This window comes from Mytilus trossulus, chromosome 13 (genome assembly GCF_036588685.1).
Source record: "Mytilus trossulus isolate FHL-02 chromosome 13, PNRI_Mtr1.1.1.hap1, whole genome shotgun sequence".
Classification (NCBI taxonomy): Eukaryota; Metazoa; Mollusca; class Bivalvia; order Mytilida; family Mytilidae; genus Mytilus; species Mytilus trossulus.
Window position 1 is genome coordinate 8,255,455 of NC_086385.1, and position 27,628 is coordinate 8,283,082.

General features: G+C 31.4%; 2 protein-coding genes across 9 annotated transcripts in view; both read left to right on the forward strand.

Annotated features, from left to right (window-relative positions):
- On the forward strand, positions 1 to 27,620 carry LOC134694061 (collagen alpha-4(VI) chain-like). Its single transcript, XM_063555057.1, has 10 exons — positions 1 to 490; positions 18,144 to 18,173; positions 19,777 to 20,343; positions 21,034 to 21,615; positions 22,356 to 22,406; positions 23,456 to 23,485; positions 24,297 to 24,866; positions 25,684 to 26,259; positions 26,860 to 26,895; positions 27,316 to 27,620. Exons 1-10 carry the CDS (start codon positions 1 to 3, stop codon positions 27,618 to 27,620), a joined length of 3,237 nt encoding a protein of 1,078 aa, XP_063411127.1.
- LOC134693929 (uncharacterized) overlaps positions 27,323 to 27,628 on the forward strand; it is a 92,859-nt gene continuing 92,553 nt past the window's right edge. For all 8 annotated transcript variants that reach the window (XM_063554872.1, XM_063554873.1, XM_063554875.1 and 5 more), the window contains exon 1: positions 27,323 to 27,615. The gene's annotated coding sequence lies outside the window, so the exon portion shown is untranslated. The remainder of the gene's footprint in view (positions 27,616 to 27,628) is intronic.

Sequence of the window (27,628 nt, forward strand, 5' to 3'; positions counted from 1 at the left end):
ATGAAAAACTTTGTTAAGGAACTCCTCCGAAATGCCGATATTGATAATGATCGTGCTAGAGTCGGTATTGTGACTTATAGCACCAGAGTAAACGTCGAATTCGAACTGAATACCTATCAAACAAGCACAGACGTCGATACCGCTGTTGGAAATATCAAATACACGTATGGTAGCACCAATACAGCAGACGCCATTGCCAAAATGAGAGAAATGTTTTCTCAAAGAAATGGCGACAGACCAGGTGTTCCAAACGTCGGAATAATCATCACAGATGGTGTGTCTAACATAAACTCCCGTCGAACCATACCGGAAGCAGTAGGTGCAAGGGACCAAGACAATATCCATGTATACGCCATAGGTATTGGTTTAGCTGATACAAGGGAGTTAGATGGAATGGCTTCTGTACCAATTGATGAAAACAGGTTCACAGTTAAGTCATTTGACGAACTGAGAGGATTCGACAGAAAAATATTTCAAGCTATTTGCAAGGGTAAGTATTCGTCTTCTTGTTGTGATTTTCTGTGTTTTTCAAGATCTACTGCCTATTCTTACAATATAGAGTTGCATGAATGTTTGTCTGTGGACTTTTTTTACAAAATCATTTTTGTTAGGAAAAGTTAGACAAAGAATATAACGCAGTTCTAATTGCTGCTAAAAAAAAGGAGCCGATTTAATTAAGCATTATGTTTTTTTTGTTTTCAAATATGTTTTTTCTAATCAAATAATTTATAAAAAATAATAATGATGAATAATAAATAAAACTGAATAATAAAACAAGAAATCAAGACAAGAACGTAAAAGAACAAGAAATATAGCGATACAATGAGGACATTCTTAAAGATATAACTCATGGCGATCAGTCACCTTGTGCACATTATTTCATGCTACGATATCCATGTTATAATGATAAATAGTCGTAAATATTGGCGAAAGATACCAGTGGGACATTCAAACGCACAATTCTAAAGAAAAACTTCGTAGCTAAAAAAAGGCCACAGACTTTGAAACAATAGTACACACAACACAACATAGAAAACTAAAGACTGAGCAAAACGAAAACACCCCAAACGGAGGTTGATCTCAGATGGTTATAATGGTCTTGTGCAAATTACAAAACAATTAGCGTCAACTTTAAAGGGGTAACCACACTATATAATGTTCTTATATATATTCGTATAATTTGTCCATACACAGTGGTACCAACCCGACCTCCCGTTCCAGTAAGAGGTAAATAGGTTGACCAATAGCATGTTCCCTCTTATCAGTAGTGTGACCAATCGCATGCCCCCTTTTTGCAGTAGTGTTACCAACCGCGTGTCCCCTTTTATCAGTGGTGTGACCACCGCATGTCCCCTTTTATCAGACGTGTATCTAATCATAAGAAGACAAGTACAGTACTTGCAACCTTAACATTACTGTTTGACGTGAACTTGACTGATCGGTGAATGATCGGTGACGGATGTTTGACTGATCGATGACTGATCAGTGATCGGTGACCCATAGGATCCGTCAGATAAGTCAAATAACCTATGTGAGAGTTACTATGACAACGGTCATCGATCGATCAGTAAATCAAATTTATGCACGGATCGGACAGATACGTATATATTTCAAATTCTTATGTAAACCGAGCTCAACAGTGTTTAAGATCCATAAACGCGGACCTCGACGAAGACACCATAATTTACACGTTAATTTGGTTGCAATAAAAAAGTAAAAATAGTGCAACAGTTATATTAGATTCTTAATTAAAGCGTTATTTAAATTGTTTGTGTTAATTAATAGTTTTGTATTACAAATTGTAAACATAAGAAACATATTTAATACATAATAGTATTATATGTCTCAGTTAACATGAACTTCTACTTACGAAAATGCCGATAATCCGCCATTGGAGTTTTGAACTTTTTATAGTTTAGAAAAGGTCGTTTTTCATAAAATTAAAAGAACGTCAGATAATTCATATTTAAATTTTATTCGTATTGTTCAAAACTCTTTTTTCTTTAAAAAATGACACTGTTTTATTTGAAATCAGTTATTTCCAACAACTGATCCTGATCCTAAGGTCAATAATTGACACTACTGTTCTCTGTGTGCTATCTTCCTCCTCTTATGGTACACCGTTGCTCGAGGTAATTTCTCGCGATTTTCATTATTTTCATTAGAATTGAGATATAATAAGAATTAAATTACTTAAACTTTTATTTTGTGGAAAAGGACGCAGTTATTGAATATTTTGATAAAAATTATCAACCGCCATATGATTTCAGTACTTTTTGTTCATCAGGATTGGTTGTTCTTCATAAATTATGTTTACTTTAGGGAAATAGATATTAAATTTTTGTACGCGTTGCTTAAAATGCAAACTTTTCTTCTCATATTTGAAAATATTGTAACTTCAACATGTTCAATTGCAATCAGTTGCTATGACTTCCTTTTATTGACAAATTTTGTATAAAATTTTAATATTTGAAGAATAAGTATTAACTTTTAATTATGTTGAACCAGAATGCAATTATTTCTTTATTTGAATGGAAATTATTGACCAAAATTTGATTATTTTACTTTATATAGGTTGAAATTAACGGTTTGTTAAAAAAATTAAAAGAAAGTCAGAGAAATCATACAAAATTTATTCGCATTACTTAAAATATCCAAAATCTTTTAATTAAAATTTAGATACAATAAGATTTAGAATCTTTAACTTTTATTTTTGTGAATACATGTAGGAATGCAGATATTACTTTATTTTGATACAAATTATTAATCGCCATATTTTTTCAATACTTTTTGTACATCAAGATTGGCTGTTCTTTATAAATTATGCTTACTTTAAGGAAAAAGATATCAAATTTTTGTACGCTTAACCTAAAATGCAAATATTTCTTCTATTTACTAAAAATTATTGACCACCATTGGATTTTTGTACTTTTTAGAGTTAAGATTAGGTTTTTTTTCATGATATTAAGATAGTTTCAGAGAAATCATACTAAATTTGTATTCACATTGTTTAAAATAACCATAATTAGTCTTCTTATTATTACAAATGATGCTATTTTATTTGAAATCAGTCATGTTTACCATCTCGAGACAAGTCATCTTATCAGAATTGAGATATACTGAGAATTTAAATACTTAAACTTTTATTTTTGTTGAATAAGAATGCAGTTGTTGATTTATTTTGATATTTTTAAAATTATTAACAGTTATATGCTTTCAGTACTTTTTTGTACATCAGGATTGGCTGTTCTTCATAAAATATGCCTACTTTAACAAATGTTTAAGGAAAAAAAAGTTTCAATTTTTGTACGCATTGACTAAAATGCAAATATTTCTTCATTTTACTAAAAATTATTGACCGCCATTGGATTTTTGTATTTTTTCGAGTTTAGAATAGTTTTTTTTCATGAAATTAAAAGAGTGTCAGAGAAATCATACTAAAATGTTATTCGCGTTGTTTAAAATAACCAAAATTAGTCTTCTTTTAATTAAAAATGATGCTATTTTATTTGAAATCAGTCATTTTTACCATCTTGAGACAAGTCATCTAATCAGAATTGAGATATACTGAGAATTTTAATACTTAAACTTTTATTTTTGTTGAATAAGAATGCAGTTGTTGATTTATTTTGATATAAATTATTAACAGTGATATGCTTTCAATACTTTTGAACATCAGGATTGGCTGTTCTTCATAAAATATGCTTACTTTAAGGAAAAAGATATTAAATTTTTGTATGCATTGCCTAAAATGCAAATATTTCCTCACTTTACTAAAAATTATTGACCCCCATTGGATTTTTGTACTTTTTAGAGTTAAGATTAGGTTTTTTTCATGATATTAAAAGAGTGTCAGAAAAATCATACTAAAATGTTATCCACGTTGTTTAAAATTACCAAAATTAGTCTTCTTTTAATTAAAAATGATGCTATTTTATTTGAAATCAGTCATTTTTACCATCTTGAGACAAGTCATCTAATCAGAATTGAGATATACTGAGAATTTAAATACTAAAACTTTTATTTTTGTGGAATAAGAATGCAGTTGATGATTTATTTTGATACACATTATTAACCGTCATATCATTTCAGTACTTTTTGCACATCAGGATTAGCTGTTCTTCATAAAATATGCCTACTTTAAGGAAAAAGATAATAAATATTTGTACGCATTCATGATTGCCTAAAATGCAAATATTTCTTCATTTAACTAAAAATTATTGACTGCTATTGGATTTTTGTACTTTTTAGAGTTAAAAATAGTTTTTTTTTCATGATATTAAAAGAGTGTCAGAGAAATCATACTAAAATGTTATTCGCGTTGTTTAAAATAACCAAAATAAATCAGCTTTTAATTAAAAAAGATGCTATTTTATTTGAAATCAGTCATTTTTACAATCTTGAGACAAGTCATCTAATCAGAATTGAGATATACTGAGAATTTAAATATTTAAACTTTCATTTTTGTTGAATAAGAATGCAGTAGTTGATTTATTTTGATACAAATTGTTAACAGTTATAAGATTTAAGTACTTTTTGTACATCAGGATTGGCTGTTCTTCATAAAACATGCTTACTTTAAGGAAAAAGATATTAAATTTTTGTATGCGTTGCCTAAAATGCAAATATTCCTTCACTTAACTAAAAATTATTGACTGCTATTGGATTTTTGTACTTTTTAGAGTTAAAAATAGTTTTTTTTTCATGATATTAAAAGAGTGTCAGAGAAATCATACTAAAATGTTATTCGCGTTGTTTAAAATAACCAAAATAAATCAGCTTTTAATTAAAAATGATGCTATTTTATTTGAAATCAGTCATTTTTACCATCTTGAGACAAGTCATCTAATCAGAATTGAGATATACTGAGAATTTAAATACTTCAACTTTTATTTTTGTGGAATAAGAATGCAGTTGTTGATTTATTTTGATACACATTATTAACCGTCATATCATTTCAGTACTTTTTGTACATCAGGATTGGCTGTTCTTCATAAAATATGCCTACTTTAAGGAAAAAGATAATAAATTTTTGTACGCATTGCCTAAAATGCAAATATTTCTTCATTTTACTAAAAATTATTGACCACCATTGGATTTTTGGACTTTTTATAGATTAGAATAGGTTTCTTTTCATGTATTAAAAGAGTGTCAGAGAAATCATACTAAAATTTTATTCGCATTGTTTAAAATAACAAAAATCATTCTTCTTTTAATTAAAAATGAAGCTATTTTATTTTAAATCAGTCATTTTTACCATCTTGAGACAAGTCATCTAATCAGAATTGAGATATACTGAGAATTAAAATACTTAAACTTTTATTTCTGTTGAATAAGAATGCAGTTGTTGATTTTTGATACAAATTATTAACCGTCATATTATTTCAGTACTTTTTGTTCATCAAGATTGGCTGTTCTTCATAAAATATGCCTACTTTAAGGAAAAAGATTATGAATTTTTGTACACATTGCCTAAAATGCAAATATTTCATCGTTTTACTTAAAATTATTGACCGCCATTGGATTTTTGTACTTTTTAGAGTTAAGAATAGTTTTTTTTTCATGATATTAAAAGAGTGTCGCTGTCACGGAATAGAAGTTCCTTCATAATATAAGTTCCAAATGGAAAAACTATTCTGGAATATTATTTCCACAGGAATAAATATTACAGTAGATGTTCCTAACGGAATAAATAGTATAGAATATTTGTTCCAACAGGTACAGGTATTCTCAGATCTGCAGTGACATCACAACATGTAACTGACCAATCAATGATTAGCATTTTTGTTATGTAAACAATGTTGATAGGTGATGCGGATAAGATTCCTCTAGATTTTCCATAGACTTGTTGCAAATTAATTTAATTGATATATATATCATTACCAGTTGAATATAGCAATTTTACTCTTTTAATACTGTTAAAGACACTATATACTATCTCCATTTTGATTTTTAACATACTATAACCTCTGGTTAAAAAATAATCAGCAATATAAATAATCAGTTATCCCCTTCAAATAGATGAAAAATCTAGAGGATTCCGGATTTTATCACCTCCTGACAAATGTAAATGCCAGGATGTCCGGATCTGAGAATTATGACATTGTTTATAATAAAGTTTCCACTGGAACTTCTGTTAGGTGGAACAAATATACGTTGACATCACTAGTCGCCATTTTAATTTAACTAAACGAAACTAAGATTCCGTAATTTGTATTAGTTTATCATGTGACGTATTACAGGTCAATCCGTCATCAAGGTTGATCGGTTCTATCCGTCCGATCAGTCCGATCAGTCAATTACTTTAACTATAAGTCTGACGGATTGCTGACGTGAGTTTGACGCGAACTTGACTGATCGGTGACTGATCGATGACCGTTGACTGATCGCTAAAATAGTAAAGCCTAAGGTTGCAAGTACCGTGTAGGTAGTGCTTACTATGACCAATTACAATAGTTTTAACAATCTGCATGATTTAACTAGGTAATTAACGATGTTTTAGTATTAATTGTGGTTCTTTTCAGAACTTTAATAACAATGTAGACTTATCACATTTTTTTTCTGTAGACTAGAATCCGATTGTAGCATGTCTTTTTTTTTTTTTTTTATCTAAAACGCTGTAATTTGACTGATTTCTATGATTATTTCAATTTTGTTTGTATCTGATAAATATTCCGTCTTACGACATATTTGCTTCAGTCTCACCCTGGATTTGTTTGGCGGTTTATTCATACATAGAAGGTAACGCTTGTCTTGTCTAAAAATCAACCGTGCTACATGTATATTTTAAGGTTATGCAATCTCTTCGTGGTTTTTCTTAATCTGACAGTGTCTGTTTCTTCAACAAGTACATGTATCTATAAGTTATGAACTTGAAATAAAGAAGTTCACCTGTCATGCTTTGGTATTTTTGTCAGATGTAATGATCCTCTGGTAAAAAATTTGCCCATTGACCCCTATTTTTCTTTTTACATTTTACATTAATTATGATAAACCATCTGTAAAAGTCTTCAAAAAATATTTTTCTAATAGTTTTTGAGAACTTAAGCTTGTCAACAATAAAGCTATGAAAAGGTGTCATACCACCAATTACTCCCACAAATTTAGAACGTATGTGAAAGTAGGCCTACTCGGACAAAAAATAGTGCATTTGATGTCATTGTTTACTTAAACTAACCAACAAATTGGCAGAAATGAAACTTTTGGTGAAAGAGAAATATGTTAAGACCATTTTGAGCTAAAATTTACTTGTTTATGAGTTTGCATTCAAAATTGAGGATTAATGCACTCCATAGTATACTAATTTAAGATTTCCAGAAAACCAGGGGTTATTTTTAGCGGTACCTCTTTTCGGAAGACCTTTTCTTTTTTATATGATTTTAAACACCTGTTGAAAATTGGCATGTAGAAAGCTGATACATGTGTGATTCAGGATATACCTGGTTTCTATGAAGTTAAACTTAAGGTAAAATATTTAGAAAGCTATGAAAATTGTAAAATTTGGTTGAACAGATAGGGACTTTTAATTGGTGGTATGACACCTTTAAGAAAAATGCGGTGAAACATCAAAATCAGAAAATAATTGTGTTTTTGTCTCTCAACTGATCATTTGAGATAATAGTAGCCACATTTCAATCTTTTTGGTGGCAAAATGTCACATATTGCAAATTTAGAGCCTAAAACTTGAGTTTGTGCTATTTTTAGCTTTTCCCATCCTGACAATATGCTTTTATATAAAAAATGTCATAAATTATGTTATAAATGCACAGAAAGTCATTCTGTGGTGTTGAACATTGAAACATAGGTCGTTACTACTCCCAAACAATTTTTTTCATGCAGATTTAATGAAATTATTTGATTTTTACCCCTTATATCATTGCGTCATACTATGTACTTGGCAGATAGCATAGCCTAATGTAAACACTGCAGAAACTCACAAAAGAACCATTTTTATTCCAAATGAAATTTTTATATCTTAAATTTGATTATCTGATGTAAATAAACACAGTTAAATGACCATGACTGCACTTTTGATCAATTTGTAGTACTTTACTGACACCAGATGAAAAAAAGGGGGGTCAATATTCCTAGATACTTCAATACCTTGGATTTTTTACTCAATTCATTGCAAAAATTGTGGAAAGTCTTTAAAGAAGTAGTACAAACAAGGAAAAATCAGCAAAAACTGATCTTGATATTGAAAGTTTATGTTCCTGTAGCCCAAAATGAAATTTTCAACTATTTTCTATCAAAGTCATGCATTACAGTCAGTTTAAATTGAGCTGTGAAATTTTTAATATAAGTCACATAATGCTCAGATAGGCTGTTCTTAACTACAAATTGACTAAGGATTAAGAATAAAGCAAAATAAAAGATTTCTAATCAACTTTTTTGTCTCTTTAAGAAAAATGCGGTGAAACATCAAAATCAGAAAATAATTGTGTTTTTGTCTCTCAACTGATCATTTGAGATAATAGTAGCCACATTTCAATCTTTTTGGTGGCAAAATGTCACATATTGCAAATTTAGAGCCTAAAACTTGAGTTTGTGCTATTTTTAGCTTTTCCCATCCTGACAATATGCTTTTATATAAAAAATGTCATAAATTATGTTATAAATGCACAGAAAGTCATTCTGTGGTGTTGAACATTGAAACATAGGTCGTTACTACTCCCAAACAATTTTTTTCATGCAGATTTAATGAAATTATTTGATTTTTACCCCTTATATCATTGCGTCATACTATGTACTTGGCAGATAGCATAGCCTAATGTAAACACTGCAGAAACTCACAAAAGAACCATTTTTATTCCAAATGAAATTTTTATATCTTAAATTTGATTATCTGATGTAAATAAACACAGTTAAATGACCATGACTGCACTTTTGATCAATTTGTAGTACTTTACTGACACCAGATGAAAAAAAGGGGGGTCAATATTCCTAGATACTTCAATACCTTGGATTTTTTACTCAATTCATTGCAAAAATTGTGGAAAGTCTTTAAAGAAGTAGAACAAACAAGGAAAAATCAGCAAAAACTGATCTTGATATTGAAAGTTTATGTTCCTGTAGCCCAAAATGAAATTTTCAACTATTTTCTATCAAAGTCATGCATTACAGTCAGTTTAAATTGAGCTGTGAAATTTTTAATATAAGTCACATAATGCTCAGATAGGCTGTTCTTAACTACAAATTGACTAAGGATTAAGAATAAAGCAAAATAAAAGATTTCTAATCAACTTTTTTGTCTCTTTAGGTGTCATACCACCAATTACTCCCACAAATTTAGAACGTATGTGAAAGTAGGCCTACTCGGACAAAAAATAGTGCATTTGATGTCATTGTTTACTTAAACTAACCAACAAATTGGCAGAAATGAAACTTTTGGTGAAAGAGAAATATGTTAAGACCATTTTGAGCTAAAATTTACTTGTTTATGAGTTTGCATTCAAAATTGAGGATTAATGCACTCCATAGTATACTAATTTAAGATTTCCAGAAAACCAGGGGTTATTTTTAGCGGTACCTCTTTTCGGAAGACCTTTTCTTTTTTATATGATTTTAAACACCTGTTGAAAATTGGCATGTAGAAAGCTGATACATGTGTGATTCAGGATATACCTGGTTTCTATGAAGTTAAACTTAAGGTAAAATATTTAGAAAGCTATGAAAATTGTAAAATTTGGTTGAACAGATAGGGACTTTTAATTGGTGGTATGACACCTTTAAGAAAAATGCGGTGAAACATCAAAATCAGAAAATAATTGTGTTTTTGTCTCTCAACTGATCATTTGAGATAATAGTAGCCACATTTCAATCTTTTTGGTGGCAAAATGTCACATATTGCAAATTTAGAGCCTAAAACTTGAGTTTGTGCTATTTTTAGCTTTTCCCATCCTGACAATATGCTTTTATATAAAAAATGTCATAAATTATGTTATAAATGCACAGAAAGTCATTCTGTGGTGTTGAACATTGAAACATAGGTCGTTACTACTCCCAAACAATTTTTTTCATGCAGATTTAATGAAATTATTTGATTTTTACCCCTTATATCATTGCGTCATACTATGTACTTGGCAGATAGCATAGCCTAATGTAAACACTGCAGAAACTCACAAAAGAACCATTTTTATTCCAAATGAAATTTTTATATCTTAAATTTGATTATCTGATGTAAATAAACACAGTTAAATGACCATGACTGCACTTTTGATCAATTTGTAGTACTTTACTGACACCAGATGAAAAAAAGGGGGGTCAATATTCCTAGATACTTCAATACCTTGGATTTTTTACTCAATTCATTGCAAAAATTGTGGAAAGTCTTTAAAGAAGTAGTACAAACAAGGAAAAATCAGCAAAAACTGATCTTGATATTGAAAGTTTATGTTCCTGTAGCCCAAAATGAAATTTTCAACTATTTTCTATCAAAGTCATGCATTACAGTCAGTTTAAATTGAGCTGTGAAATTTTTAATATAAGTCACATAATGCTCAGATAGGCTGTTCTTAACTACAAATTGACTAAGGATTAAGAATAAAGCAAAATAAAAGATTTCTAATCAACTTTTTTGTCTCTTTAAGAAAAATGCGGTGAAACATCAAAATCAGAAAATAATTGTGTTTTTGTCTCTCAACTGATCATTTGAGATAATAGTAGCCACATTTCAATCTTTTTGGTGGCAAAATGTCACATATTGCAAATTTAGAGCCTAAAACTTGAGTTTGTGCTATTTTTAGCTTTTCCCATCCTGACAATATGCTTTTATATAAAAAATGTCATAAATTATGTTATAAATGCACAGAAAGTCATTCTGTGGTGTTGAACATTGAAACATAGGTCGTTACTACTCCCAAACAATTTTTTTCATGCAGATTTAATGAAATTATTTGATTTTTACCCCTTATATCATTGCGTCATACTATGTACTTGGCAGATAGCATAGCCTAATGTAAACACTGCAGAAACTCACAAAAGAACCATTTTTATTCCAAATGAAATTTTTATATCTTAAATTTGATTATCTGATGTAAATAAACACAGTTAAATGACCATGACTGCACTTTTGATCAATTTGTAGTACTTTACTGACACCAGATGAAAAAAAGGGGGGTCAATATTCCTAGATACTTCAATACCTTGGATTTTTTACTCAATTCATTGCAAAAATTGTGGAAAGTCTTTAAAGAAGTAGAACAAACAAGGAAAAATCAGCAAAAACTGATCTTGATATTGAAAGTTTATGTTCCTGTAGCCCAAAATGAAATTTTCAACTATTTTCTATCAAAGTCATGCATTACAGTCAGTTTAAATTGAGCTGTGAAATTTTTAATATAAGTCACATAATGCTCAGATAGGCTGTTCTTAACTACAAATTGACTAAGGATTAAGAATAAAGCAAAATAAAAGATTTCTAATCAACTTTTTTGTCTCTTTAGGTGTCATACCACCAATTACTCCCACAAATTTAGAACGTATGTGAAAGTAGGCCTACTCGGACAAAAAATAGTGCATTTGATGTCATTGTTTACTTAAACTAACCAACAAATTGGCAGAAATGAAACTTTTGGTGAAAGAGAAATATGTTAAGACCATTTTGAGCTAAAATTTACTTGTTTATGAGTTTGCATTCAAAATTGAGGATTAATGCACTCCATAGTATACTAATTTAAGATTTCCAGAAAACCAGGGGTTATTTTTAGCGGTACCTCTTTTCGGAAGACCTTTTCTTTTTTATATGATTTTAAACACCTGTTGAAAATTGGCATGTAGAAAGCTGATACATGTGTGATTCAGGATATACCTGGTTTCTATGAAGTTAAACTTAAGGTAAAATATTTAGAAAGCTATGAAAATTGTAAAATTTGGTTGAACAGATAGGGACTTTTAATTGGTGGTATGACACCTTTAAGAAAAATGCGGTGAAACATCAAAATCAGAAAATAATTGTGTTTTTGTCTCTCAACTGATCATTTGAGATAATAGTAGCCACATTTCAATCTTTTTGGTGGCAAAATGTCACATATTGCAAATTTAGAGCCTAAAACTTGAGTTTGTGCTATTTTTAGCTTTTCCCATCCTGACAATATGCTTTTATATAAAAAATGTCATAAATTATGTTATAAATGCACAGAAAGTCATTCTGTGGTGTTGAACATTGAAACATAGGTCGTTACTACTCCCAAACAATTTTTTTCATGCAGATTTAATGAAATTATTTGATTTTTACCCCTTATATCATTGCGTCATACTATGTACTTGGCAGATAGCATAGCCTAATGTAAACACTGCAGAAACTCACAAAAGAACCATTTTTATTCCAAATGAAATTTTTATATCTTAAATTTGATTATCTGATGTAAATAAACACAGTTAAATGACCATGACTGCACTTTTGATCAATTTGTAGTACTTTACTGACACCAGATGAAAAAAAGGGGGGTCAATATTCCTAGATACTTCAATACCTTGGATTTTTTACTCAATTCATTGCAAAAATTGTGGAAAGTCTTTAAAGAAGTAGTACAAACAAGGAAAAATCAGCAAAAACTGATCTTGATATTGAAAGTTTATGTTCCTGTAGCCCAAAATGAAATTTTCAACTATTTTCTATCAAAGTCATGCATTACAGTCAGTTTAAATTGAGCTGTGAAATTTTTAATATAAGTCACATAATGCTCAGATAGGCTGTTCTTAACTACAAATTGACTAAGGATTAAGAATAAAGCAAAATAAAAGATTTCTAATCAACTTTTTTGTCTCTTTAAGAAAAATGCGGTGAAACATCAAAATCAGAAAATAATTGTGTTTTTGTCTCTCAACTGATCATTTGAGATAATAGTAGCCACATTTCAATCTTTTTGGTGGCAAAATGTCACATATTGCAAATTTAGAGCCTAAAACTTGAGTTTGTGCTATTTTTAGCTTTTCCCATCCTGACAATATGCTTTTATATAAAAAATGTCATAAATTATGTTATAAATGCACAGAAAGTCATTCTGTGGTGTTGAACATTGAAACATAGGTCGTTACTACTCCCAAACAATTTTTTTCATGCAGATTTAATGAAATTATTTGATTTTTACCCCTTATATCATTGCGTCATACTATGTACTTGGCAGATAGCATAGCCTAATGTAAACACTGCAGAAACTCACAAAAGAACCATTTTTATTCCAAATGAAATTTTTATATCTTAAATTTGATTATCTGATGTAAATAAACACAGTTAAATGACCATGACTGCACTTTTGATCAATTTGTAGTACTTTACTGACACCAGATGAAAAAAAGGGGGGTCAATATTCCTAGATACTTCAATACCTTGGATTTTTTACTCAATTCATTGCAAAAATTGTGGAAAGTCTTTAAAGAAGTAGAACAAACAAGGAAAAATCAGCAAAAACTGATCTTGATATTGAAAGTTTATGTTCCTGTAGCCCAAAATGAAATTTTCAACTATTTTCTATCAAAGTCATGCATTACAGTCAGTTTAAATTGAGCTGTGAAATTTTTAATATAAGTCACATAATGCTCAGATAGGCTGTTCTTAACTACAAATTGACTAAGGATTAAGAATAAAGCAAAATAAAAGATTTCTAATCAACTTTTTTGTCTCTTTAGGTGTCATACCACCAATTACTCCCACAAATTTAGAACGTATGTGAAAGTAGGCCTACTCGGACAAAAAATAGTGCATTTGATGTCATTGTTTACTTAAACTAACCAACAAATTGGCAGAAATGAAACTTTTGGTGAAAGAGAAATATGTTAAGACCATTTTGAGCTAAAATTTACTTGTTTATGAGTTTGCATTCAAAATTGAGGATTAATGCACTCCATAGTATACTAATTTAAGATTTCCAGAAAACCAGGGGTTATTTTTAGCGGTACCTCTTTTCGGAAGACCTTTTCTTTTTTATATGATTTTAAACACCTGTTGAAAATTGGCATGTAGAAAGCTGATACATGTGTGATTCAGGATATACCTGGTTTCTATGAAGTTAAACTTAAGGTAAAATATTTAGAAAGCTATGAAAATTGTAAAATTTGGTTGAACAGATAGGGACTTTTAATTGGTGGTATGACACCTTTAAGAAAAATGCGGTGAAACATCAAAATCAGAAAATAATTGTGTTTTTGTCTCTCAACTGATCATTTGAGATAATAGTAGCCACATTTCAATCTTTTTGGTGGCAAAATGTCACATATTGCAAATTTAGAGCCTAAAACTTGAGTTTGTGCTATTTTTAGCTTTTCCCATCCTGACAATATGCTTTTATATAAAAAATGTCATAAATTATGTTATAAATGCACAGAAAGTCATTCTGTGGTGTTGAACATTGAAACATAGGTCGTTACTACTCCCAAACAATTTTTTTCATGCAGATTTAATGAAATTATTTGATTTTTACCCCTTATATCATTGCGTCATACTATGTACTTGGCAGATAGCATAGCCTAATGTAAACACTGCAGAAACTCACAAAAGAACCATTTTTATTCCAAATGAAATTTTTATATCTTAAATTTGATTATCTGATGTAAATAAACACAGTTAAATGACCATGACTGCACTTTTGATCAATTTGTAGTACTTTACTGACACCAGATGAAAAAAAGGGGGGTCAATATTCCTAGATACTTCAATACCTTGGATTTTTTACTCAATTCATTGCAAAAATTGTGGAAAGTCTTTAAAGAAGTAGTACAAACAAGGAAAAATCAGCAAAAACTGATCTTGATATTGAAAGTTTATGTTCCTGTAGCCCAAAATGAAATTTTCAACTATTTTCTATCAAAGTCATGCATTACAGTCAGTTTAAATTGAGCTGTGAAATTTTTAATATAAGTCACATAATGCTCAGATAGGCTGTTCTTAACTACAAATTGACTAAGGATTAAGAATAAAGCAAAATAAAAGATTTCTAATCAACTTTTTTGTCTCTTTAAGAAAAATGCGGTGAAACATCAAAATCAGAAAATAATTGTGTTTTTGTCTCTCAACTGATCATTTGAGATAATAGTAGCCACATTTCAATCTTTTTGGTGGCAAAATGTCACATATTGCAAATTTAGAGCCTAAAACTTGAGTTTGTGCTATTTTTAGCTTTTCCCATCCTGACAATATGCTTTTATATAAAAAATGTCATAAATTATGTTATAAATGCACAGAAAGTCATTCTGTGGTGTTGAACATTGAAACATAGGTCGTTACTACTCCCAAACAATTTTTTTCATGCAGATTTAATGAAATTATTTGATTTTTACCCCTTATATCATTGCGTCATACTATGTACTTGGCAGATAGCATAGCCTAATGTAAACACTGCAGAAACTCACAAAAGAACCATTTTTATTCCAAATGAAATTTTTATATCTTAAATTTGATTATCTGATGTAAATAAACACAGTTAAATGACCATGACTGCACTTTTGATCAATTTGTAGTACTTTACTGACACCAGATGAAAAAAAGGGGGGTCAATATTCCTAGATACTTCAATACCTTGGATTTTTTACTCAATTCATTGCAAAAATTGTGGAAAGTCTTTAAAGAAGTAGAACAAACAAGGAAAAATCAGCAAAAACTGATCTTGATATTGAAAGTTTATGTTCCTGTAGCCCAAAATGAAATTTTCAACTATTTTCTATCAAAGTCATGCATTACAGTCAGTTTAAATTGAGCTGTGAAATTTTTAATATAAGTCACATAATGCTCAGATAGGCTGTTCTTAACTACAAATTGACTAAGGATTAAGAATAAAGCAAAATAAAAGATTTCTAATCAACTTTTTTGTCTCTTTAGGTGTCATACCACCAATTACTCCCACAAATTTAGAACGTATGTGAAAGTAGGCCTACTCGGACAAAAAATAGTGCATTTGATGTCATTGTTTACTTAAACTAACCAACAAATTGGCAGAAATGAAACTTTTGGTGAAAGAGAAATATGTTAAGACCATTTTGAGCTAAAATTTACTTGTTTATGAGTTTGCATTCAAAATTGAGGATTAATGCACTCCATAGTATACTAATTTAAGATTTCCAGAAAACCAGGGGTTATTTTTAGCGGTACCTCTTTTCGGAAGACCTTTTCTTTTTTATATGATTTTAAACACCTGTTGAAAATTGGCATGTAGAAAGCTGATACATGTGTGATTCAGGATATACCTGGTTTCTATGAAGTTAAACTTAAGGTAAAATATTTAGAAAGCTATGAAAATTGTAAAATTTGGTTGAACAGATAGGGACTTTTAATTGGTGGTATGACACCAAAAGTCATGAGAAAATATGTTCCCGCCTACATTTAAATGGCTTATATCTCGAAAACAGGCACATGGACCTATATATTTTTTTTCGCTCGTTTCATTCCTTTATTAATCCCCTATCAATATAAACTAGTGTTCTGAAAGGCTTATTATTTTGAAACTGAGTAGCTAACTCTCTTAACTAATCTATCTTTACTTTTTTAGTTCATTATTTGTTCATGATTTTTGTGACTTTTTAATTATACTAAAGTTTTGGCGGGCTACGGGGTGAAATTAATTCATAAAAACCTACGGTTATTCGCAGTAAAACGGTTATCATACTTTTAAATGCGATCGAGACATATGAAGTTGTGTTATCTATGAGAATTACACACTACTTTTGATCACTTTTTCGTGTTTAAGATAAGAAGATGTGGTATGAATGCCAATGAGACGACATAAACAAAAAGTGCAAATGAAGTTCACGTGTAAGCAATTATGCGCAAATCTATTGCCTTCAAATACTGTTGATATCTGTAAACTAATTTGTAAAATTCAGATTGTTATATTACTTTTTACCCCGTCTAATCATGTTTCTTTATCTATATTTTTACAGTGTATAAAACGAACTCTGAAAAACAATTTTGAAAATAATATTTCTATCAATATTAAAAAAAAGTTGATCGATATGCATTTTTAAAGAAAACACGTTTGAAGTAAATCACAGGTAATTGAATGAATGAATGAATCAAGTCAATCATACCACATCTTAATTTTTTAAAGTAAAACTCTAACATATGACTGTGCGGTATGTACAAATTCGCAATATATATATATACAAAATTCACGAAACGGTATGAACAAATAAGCAATACGGTATGAACAAATTCGCAATGCGGTATACACAAATTCGCAATGCGGTATGCACAAATTCTCGATGCGGTATGCAAAAATTCGAAATGCGGTATGAACCAAACCGCAGTCACTCTTTGTCTGTTAAAACCCCTTATAAAGTCTTTGTGGAGCTCATCGGAGAATTTCTGAGAGGAAAAAAGTTATCCCTATTCAATAAGTCTTTATTTCCACCTTTCATCCGGTCGTTCCTACCTTTCAGAACTAACCTACAGTACCAAAATTAAAATGTGTTTTAGTCTTGAACATGGTTGTAATATTTTCTACTGGACGGTTATAAGTTTATCCTGTTAACCGATTTCTATTCAATATCAAAGGGTTTATCCGGGTCAAGTGCCTTTCATTCGTATTTTGATATATATGTTACTGCTAGTGAATTTTGTTGAGGGGCAAGGGAAGGTTCCTTTATTTGAACCTTCTAACGAATCACGATAAGGATATTTTTACGAATCAAGATAACATTTTCATCCATTTGAAAATAACGGCAACCGAAAATCAAATTCACCGTTTGATGCCTGACGGAAAACGTCGTGCCTACCCTCATGAATGAGTAAACATCATGAAAAAACAGAGATAAACGGTCAAAAAATAGAGTATGATTAGGTTATAATTTACATGCTAAAAGAAAGAATTAAAATGATAAAAAAAATAATAAGAAAAATGAGCAACTTTTTAAAGAATACAGAAATAAGAACTCCAATCCAGACACTCATAACTGATTTTTATGTATTTGTTCTTAGGCTTATTTAATGTATCAAAATGTTTAAACACATAGAAGGTTAAATTTTTATCATGTCGGAACACATACAATCATTTGCCGATAAAACCATATATCATTTACCACACGGCACGTAATAATCAAAGTTGTGACTGAAATCGGAAATACGAAGATATATAGATTGTCACTATTATACAATACATTTTTAAATTCTTGAAATATTCAATCCACATTAATATTTCTTATTTAATTTTCAGTTCCTGTAACTCTGCCTCCTTCAACATCAAGTAAGTATTATTTTTTTAAATTTATATGGATTAGACCTTAGGTTTTCCCGTTTGAATGGTTTTACACTAGTAATTTTTGGGGCCCTTTATAGATTGCTGTTCGGTGTGAGCCAAGGCTCCGTGTTGAAGGCCGTACATTGACCTATAATGGTTTACTTTACAAAATTGTTATTTGGATGAAGAGTTGTCTCATTGGCACTCACACCACATCTTTTTTTATCCATATCTATATTTTAATTTTAAAGACCAATCTAGCAACTGACTTTTGGTAGGGTTTTGCTCACGGGAAGTGTTCTCATTGAAATACACGGATCGTCCAAAAAAGGGGATACAAACCCCAGAACCCTCCCCTGGATCCGCCACTTGGCATCTATACTCATATTTCGCCACTTTAAAAAAAGAATTTCAATGTACAGACAACACATACATCCGTTTTAATAGATAATACTGTTCACTGCACGGCAGTGAACTTACGAGCACAAACTGAGTAATAAATATTTAAGAAATACGGAAACATAGGGACAAATAAAAATAAATTGCACTTGAGTTACAGACGAAAAACATCTGATCGAGTTGTAAATTTCCTTTTGCTGTCTCCTTGCCTTCACAATTACACATTTGATCTTGAATGCATTATGGAGATCAAATTTTTACTTTTTGTATTTGCTTTAAGCGTCCTAAAAAGAGGATTGCTCCCAAAGTGGCACTGTTGTGATCAAATAGAATGATGACATGGTTTATCAAGGAACAAATTATACAATTTTACAATGTCAATGGAATCTCAAAGATAGGAACATAAAAAACATTCAACATTTCATCCCACAAACCATCTTCGCTAGCCAAAGGTTACGATCCACTTCTCTCCACTCATACCTTAGGAGATTATACCAACAATGGTGATAACAATGTTGCGCAATCTATCGGTAGATCAAAGTCACGCCCATTCCGAAATCCATTTTTTTTGGCCAATGATTAGACTTGAAATCTTTAACTTGTAGGTAAAAACACGGCAGTGTCTAAATTGTATACACTTGGTATAGTAAAAAACGACAACATACGTTGACATTCATGCATTTGTGCAAGAAACATACTAAAGTAGTCACTAAATATAGTCGTTTAGGGATGTAAAGATTTATTGCACAATAAGCACGTGGCAATTGTTTACATACACTTTCTACATTTACACGTGGTCATGTTATAGGCGCTTTTTGATTGGATGCAGTGAGTTTTGACTGCAACAAATGGGAATAATTACCTTGTGTCTCGGTAATTTTATCTCAGTTTGCTAAGGGTGGAGATGAGGGAAGAAGATGTCCACAAAAAGTCAGCAACAAAGCATCTATAAATAGATATTGAAAACTCTTTGGTGTTTTGAGCAAGAAAGAAAATAAACATACTATATCAGCAATTTACAAGTTCATGAATTAGAGTTTTTGTCAAGAATTTTATTTTATTTACCAAATTTATCCTTTTTAAAAATTAACATAAACCAAGGTAAAACACAAACTGTTTAGAGTCAATTACCTGAATATGCATGAACAAACCATCAATCATTAGCGCCTAATATATAATGTACACTACCAACCTATCGATTTATTTTTAGGTTGTGCTGGTGCAAAGATTGATCTGGTCATTATACTGGATTCATCAACAAGTGTTGGAGATGCCAATTATAAAAAGATGCTGACATTTTGTAAAGATTTTCTGACCAATGCGGACATAGATTCAGGAAATGTCAAGGTCGGTGTTTTATCCTACAGCACAGGAGTCAATGTTGAGTTCTATCTCAATAGTCATTCGACCCAACAAGACATATTTAATGCCATTGACAATATTCCCTATAGATATGGTAGTACCAACACAGCTGATGGGTTAAAAACAATGCGTACAGATCTATACACATCACGTAATGGCGACAGAGATGGTGTCCCTAATGTGGTGATCATATTGACAGATGGTGTATCCAATATCAATTCCAGAAGAACCATTCCAGAAGCAGTTTTGGCGCGAGGTGACGGCATACATATTTATGCCGTAGGTATCGGTTTACGGGATACTAGAGAACTGGATGCGATAGCCACACCCCCTGCATCAGAGAACAGTTTTAATGTACAAAGTTTTGATGAATTAACAGCTTTAAGTGAAAAAGTGTTTCAAGCTTTCTGTCCAGGTACATTATCTTAAATCAAAGCTTGTATAGTATTAACAGAATACATGTAGGAATTATTTATTCCCTTGAAACTTCTGTCTTGCCAGATTTTTATAAAACTTTTACAATAAGTTAATATCAGAAATATCTCGGACAATTTCTATAATTGTAGACAATCGAATTTTTAAAAATGAATTATGCCCCTTGGTTATATCAAATTTATGAAAAATGGCCTCGTTGGCGTTATCACGGGAACAATTCTTGCAAGATTTTCATAAAACTTTTACAATAGGTTAATATCAGCAATATCTCGGACAAGTTCTATAATGGTTGACCATCGATTTTTTTCATAGAGTTATGCCCCTTTATTGTTAAAACTGCTCAATACAATTTAGAAACTTAGGTTTATGTAGTTGTAGAAATTAATGCAATACAAACATTTTATTTTTAGTTGCAACAACACCAAAGCCTATTATTAGAATTGCATGGGTATCGATTAATTAAAAACTAATGCAATAAATTTTTCTATTTGTAGTTGAAACAGCACCAGAGCCTATTAAAGAACTTCATGGGTATCGATTTATTAAAAACTAATGCAATAAATCTTTCTACATTTTTGTATTTCTAGTTGCAACAGCACAAGAGCCTATTGAAGAACTGCATGGGTATCGATTTATTTGAAACTAATGTAATAAATCTTTCTATTTCAAGTTGCAACAACATCAGAGCCTGTTAAAGAACTGCATGGTTATGACATCGTAATTATAGTAGATTCGTCAGTTGACACAACTCAATTTGCATCCTTCCAGAAGTTTGCCCGAAGATTCGTTAGACAAGCAAAAATAGAAGACGGGGAATATAGAATAGGTCTATTACGTTATAGTACGGATGCTGATGTTCAATTTGATTTGAATTCATATGACACGACAAGAGATGCTAGGTTCAAAGTGGACTCCATGACACACAAGGCTGGTGACCCAAACACGGCAAATGCAATCGATCATGCTACACGACAGATGTTCCGAACAGACAAGGGTGATCGAGCATATGCAAGGAATTATATAATATTATTGACTGGCCAGGATCGTAGTCTGAGTACAAATGAGTCCTGGGCTGCAGCAGAGCGGGCAGAAGATAACGGGATACAGTTATATGTTGTAGGATTAGAAATAGATGATACAACAGAATTAGATGAGACTCCATCACACCCACTGTCAACTTATCAATATCTTACAAGAACAGAAAGAGAAATGCTGGAGGTTCCTGATAAAATTAGAGAAACTTTACCCCCAAGTAAGTTATATTATCGCTATTGTGTGCATTTTTCCTTTGATCTTTTTTTGTGATAATTTTTCATATCTTGCTACTTGCTTGAGATGGCAAATTGTCGCTAGAAACTAAGGAGGCACGTGGCGTTGCTAATGGAATTGCCATGAAATTGACAACGTCGTCATGTGTAAAATAGCTATTAACAGATTATCAATGGACATCTCAACTCGATTGATTTTCTCGCTTTTACCGTACCGGCTCAAGCTGGAAAATCAATCTTGTTGAGATGATCAACGATAATCTATAATTCTCATGTTTGGAAATTTAGGATCCTGCCAGGATCAGATTCTGGCCTAGGGTTGCAGGATTTCATATTTTAAATCACCTTTTAATCATAGGTCCATATTTATATGATTAATTTCCACACATTTGTTGTACTTTCAGATCGTATAGATATGGTGATACAAAATCACTACTCAGAGTTGTGCATGACATTTTACTTGGCTATCGAATACATAATAAATTTATTTTTTATATATATACTTTTTTACATCAATTTTATTATGTTTTTTTTTAGATACATTTTGTCGAGCTCAAAGCAATTTCATAGTTCGTAATTACAGTGTCATATTAATTTTATAGCTCCATATCCCAAATCTCCTTTCAATCAAATGTCTTATACTTATCAAATCCACCTTATACAATTATGATTGTGATTTTACTTGGCAAGCAAATATTTAAAAATGTCTCCTTTATCATTTCAGTGCCAAAGACTCCTCCACCAATGAGACCAAGACCAAGATTAGCTACACCCAGTAAGTACTATTATTCTAAACTAACTCAGTATGGATACCATGAGTAAAGTTTTGTACTTTTGTCTACAAAAGAACATGTAATAAAGTAGAGTGAACGATTTATCTATCAATTTTTTATATCCCGGCTGCAAGCTTAGGCAAAGGGGCATTAAGTGTTACCCTTACGTCTGTTTATCTTTTCATCCTTCCGTGCTTTATCATTCCTTCTTCTACATAAAGGCAACAGTAGTATACCGCTGTTCAAAACTCATAAATCCATGGAAAAAAAAAACAAAATCGGGGTAACAAACTAAAACCGAGGGAAACGCATTAAATATAAGAGGAGAACAACGACACAACACTAAAATGTAACACACACAGAAACGGACCAAGCATCAGACAAAATCCCACGAGAATAACAAATATAACATCAAAACTAAATACATGAATTTGGGATAGACAAGTACCGTGACACATCTTATCGCAATGTGAATTTACACTCAAAAATAAGAGAAAACTAACGACGCAACGTTAAAATGTAACACACACAGAAACGAACAATTATATAACAATGGCCATATTCCTGACTTGGTACAGGACATTTTTAAAGGAAAAAAGCAAGCTCAAACGGGGGCAATTGTGTCCCCAGACACATTCATCTTTGGCTTAATGTTGTTTTAATGAGTCTGATGAGTTCTAAAGAAATACAATTAAACAATTGCTCATATAACCTTTCAGGTTCATATCAAAATGTAGCATCAATTCATGATAGATCTATGAGTTTGACTGTCCCTCTGGTATCTTTTACTCTTCTTTAATATAGCAGAATATTCTCTTCAAATGAAAGTGACTATGTCCATAAAAGCATGCACAGTGAAACTAAAGTTTTTAGCAGAATAGCAATGAACACTCATATGCAGTGTTGATATATAACTTTTGTTTTAAAAAAAAAATGATGGTATTCATCGTCCTGATATTGAATATATGCAAATATTTTATGTGACTAACATTCAGGCATTATGTTAATACCACACAGTTTTATGAACATATAGTTATTTATTTATTTTCAGTTCCTGTTACATTACCAACACCAGCTGCAGGTAAGATAAATTGATAAGAAATGAATAAAATATCACTTAAAATTTTCCTAAAGCTAATTTCACAAAATTGTACACAATGCTTGCATTCAGAGGTCAAACTAGTTAAAGCAGTGAGTCACTTACTGTTTCAGATTTTTGCCCCTTCAAAAATTTCAGTTTTATTTTCGTTTACAAGTCTCATTTAGAGTTGAAAAAAACCTTAAACACAGTTCTTACGGACACATTCTTTTTTATTTCTATTCCTACTAAAAATAAATCTAAAACATTGCTTGTTTTTCCCAAATTATTATGTCTTATAACAGTACATTTTTAAGAACTCGGGACAAAAATGCCTTTGTTGTTTGCAAAGTGTAACCATCTGAAATACAGGATGTTCTTTTGCCCAATTTTGTATTGTATTGTGTATATAAATAAGAAGATGTGGTATAAATGCCAAAGACACAACACTCCACCAAAGACCATTAATCACAAGGTATTAACAACTAAATATCAATATGTATTTTTTTCTAAAGTCTAAGATGTGCACATAACTTTTAATCTTGATTGTTTAAAGCTACATCTTTTGCCAAAACCCACATTTTGTAAACGAGTGACCAAAGATACCAGAGTAAAACTCATAGATCGAAAATAAACTGACAGCGCCATGGCTAGAAAAGAAAAAAAATCACACAAACAAATTATAGTGTACACGACACAACATAAATAACTAGAGACTAAGCAACGCGAACACCAACAAAAACTGGGAATGATCTCATGTGCTCTGGATGGGTGTAAGCAATACTCAGATATTCATTTTGTGTTTATATTTTAGGAGGATGTGCATTAGCTAAAGTAGATATGGTCATTATTCTTGATTCTTCAACCAGCGTAGGAAGTGCTAACTACGATAAAATGAAAGATTTCTGCAAAGATTTTCTCAAAAATGCTGACCTGGATTCTGGTAATGTACGTGTTGGTATATTGTCATACAGTACAGCTGTTAAAGTTGAATTCTACCTCAACAGCTTCTCTACCTCACAAGAAATACTTGACGCAATCGATAACATTCCTTATCGTTATGGCAGCACAAACACAGCCGATAGTTTACAAAGAATGAGAGAAGAAATGTTTTCTGTTGCAAATGGCGACCGTCTAGGTGTTCCAGACATTTGTTTGATTCTAACTGATGGTGTATCGAATATTAATTCCAGAAGGACCATTCCAGAGGCAGAGAAGTCTAGGGCAGCTGGTATCCATATCTACGCTATTGGTATTGGATTGCAAGATACAAGGGAGTTGGATGGAATAGCTTCAGTACCTTCAAGTGAAAACAGCTTTAATGTTCAAAGTTTTGATGAATTGTCTGTTTTGAGTGAACGAGTTTTCGAGGCATTTTGTCCAGGTAATAAGATCATAATGTTTTAATTGTTGAAGAAAGTTCGTTGATGAATTTAAAAAACCAGACTCACATGTAGCTATTAAATATATTGTTGAAAGACAGTTGACAAAGAAGGAAAATTAGCAACGAAAAAACACTCATTTATATCTGACTGCTGATTTACAGGATTCAAAAAAACAATTCTGATTTTTGACAAAATAAATTTGTTTACAAGGTGAAAAATGCCATTAAGTTAATGCTTTATCTTTGAATTTTCGTTAAGAACGTTTAATTCCTGTACAAATATTTGGCAAAAGTAGTTTTTTTATGAAAATGTTTCCTCACCCAAATTGATGCCATGTACTTGTAATATTTATAAAAGAAATGTATGGGATGCGGACCAACTACAGTGAAAACTGGCTAAACCGAATCCTGCCTAAACTATAAAACCTGTATATCATTTTTTTTGCGTTGTGAACCTGATATAACCGAAAATCGTCCAAAACCGAACAAATTGTTCAGTCTCAAAGAAGTTCAGTTTCAACAGGTTTTTACTGTATGAAAAATATCTTTATACTTGCAACATAAACTCTCTATACATCAGTGTTACCCCGGAAAAGTACTTGATAATATGCCCAAAAATGTTCTTTTAAACAGATGAAAACTTATCTAACTTAATTGTTACACTTCGGTGTATTTATTGTTCCTTTATTTTCTACTTATTGTTGATGTGTTTTGCTCGGTTAAGTCTGTTACCAAGATTTTTCTCTCTAAATCGATAGATGACTTTGAACACAACGTACTACTGCTGCCTTTATTTAGACTTATATTTCTATTACAGTTGCCACCACAGTGAAACCACAGGAAACCGGATACGATTTGGTCGTTATTCTTGATTCTTCCGTTTCCCAAGAATATTTTGATTGGATGACAACATTTACCAAAAATCTTGCTGATACAGTTAGTATCGACGATGACGAATTTAGAGTTGGTTTGTTGAGATATAGCACAGATTCTAATGTTCAATTCAATCTGAAGGACTATCAGTCCAGTGGTGATGTCCAGAATGCTGTTGATCAGGTCGGATACAAAGGGGGAATAACAAACACAGCCCAAGCCATAGATACTGCTAGAACCCAGATGTTCAGACCTGACCAGGGGGATCGTGACTATGCCAGAAACTTTATATTGCTGATAACTGGTCAGGATAAGAGTTTGAGTACAAATGATGCTTGGCGAGCGGCAGAGAGAGCAGAGACAGACGGAATCCAGTTATATGTTATGGGATTGAATATTAATGATCGTGAGGAACTGGATGAAACCTCTTCTCATCCTTTGAACACCTATCAGTATTTATCAAGGAGTGAGAGAGAACTGGCTGAAGTTCCTCCACAGATTTATGCTGATCTTCTTGGAAGTAAGTATATGGTAATTAGATATAGGAAGATGTGGTATGAGTGCCAATGAGACAACTGTCCATCCAAATAAAAATTTATATAAGTGAACCATATGAATTATAGGTCAATGTACGGCCTTCAACACGGAGCCAAATATTTGAAACAGTTTTAAAAAGTATAAATATATTTAGAATTTTGGATATATGTTTTCTGTTGTGTGCATCTGCAGCAGAATTTTGGTTTAAGAAAGGATCCAGTTATGGTTATTTGGAGTAAAGTTTTTCTTTAATGCAATCAATCTTATACATGTTATATGTGGCTTTAATGATATCTATTTATTTACCGAACTTTATCAATACTTTTCAGAAAACTCACAAAATCAGAACAGTTAATTACATAATATTATGTAAATCACATATAGTAGAAAATTGCAAGGAAAAGACCAACCAAAGCTATTTTAGATGACTGTTGCTAAAGGGATTCGCATCTGTACTTAAATGACATCATTAATGAACTGGATATTTACAAACATAAGTTACTAACATTTGCATGGCTGAACGAAAGCCAGATTTTACGATTAAATAATTGCAGTTTACAAAATGTTTACTTTTATTTTTTAGTGGCAAAGAATCCACCTCCAATGAGACCAAGACCAGGTAAGAAGTTTATTAATGTTATCCTCCATCAATACCAACTCCAGATTCATAGCTTATTAAGATAAATCTAACTCCAATGAGACCAAAACCTAGTGAGTCTAAATGACATTTTATTAAAGGGATCAGATATGCATCTTTGATCAAATTAACATTCAATTTCCTGTAATTAACACACATTTGTCATACAAGATCATCTCAAATACGAAGCCTGGCAACCACAGGCTTTTGTTATTCAAATAAGTTGGTTGTCATTATACTTAAGTTAATTTTATCACTAATGTCTTTGCGTTTATAAAGAGGACCTGATCTCGTTTTATTATTGTGAATTATTGTTACACCTTTTAGGTATTACCTGTTTAATATTTGAAGGGGTATCATTATTAAACAAAAGCTCACGGTTCAACGTGTTTTCTATTGTAGTGAAACCTGATGTAAATATTAAACCATACAGAAGCACTGTACGTTACGGTGGACCTGTGACAATAGAATGTACAGTGAGGTCAGGTATACCTGTCAAGGAAGTCACATGGTATCGAGTCCAAGGTGATTCAAGGACACCTGTTGTAGTAGATGGTAGAAAATACAGTGGTTCTACAGTACGTGTACCCTCTCTTACCATAAACAATGCAGACTTCCAAGATGAAGGTACCTATGTATGTACTGCAGAGAACGCTGCTGGTGTAGGATCAAGTCCTAATGGTGATATTGATGTAACTGGAGGTTAGTATAGTTG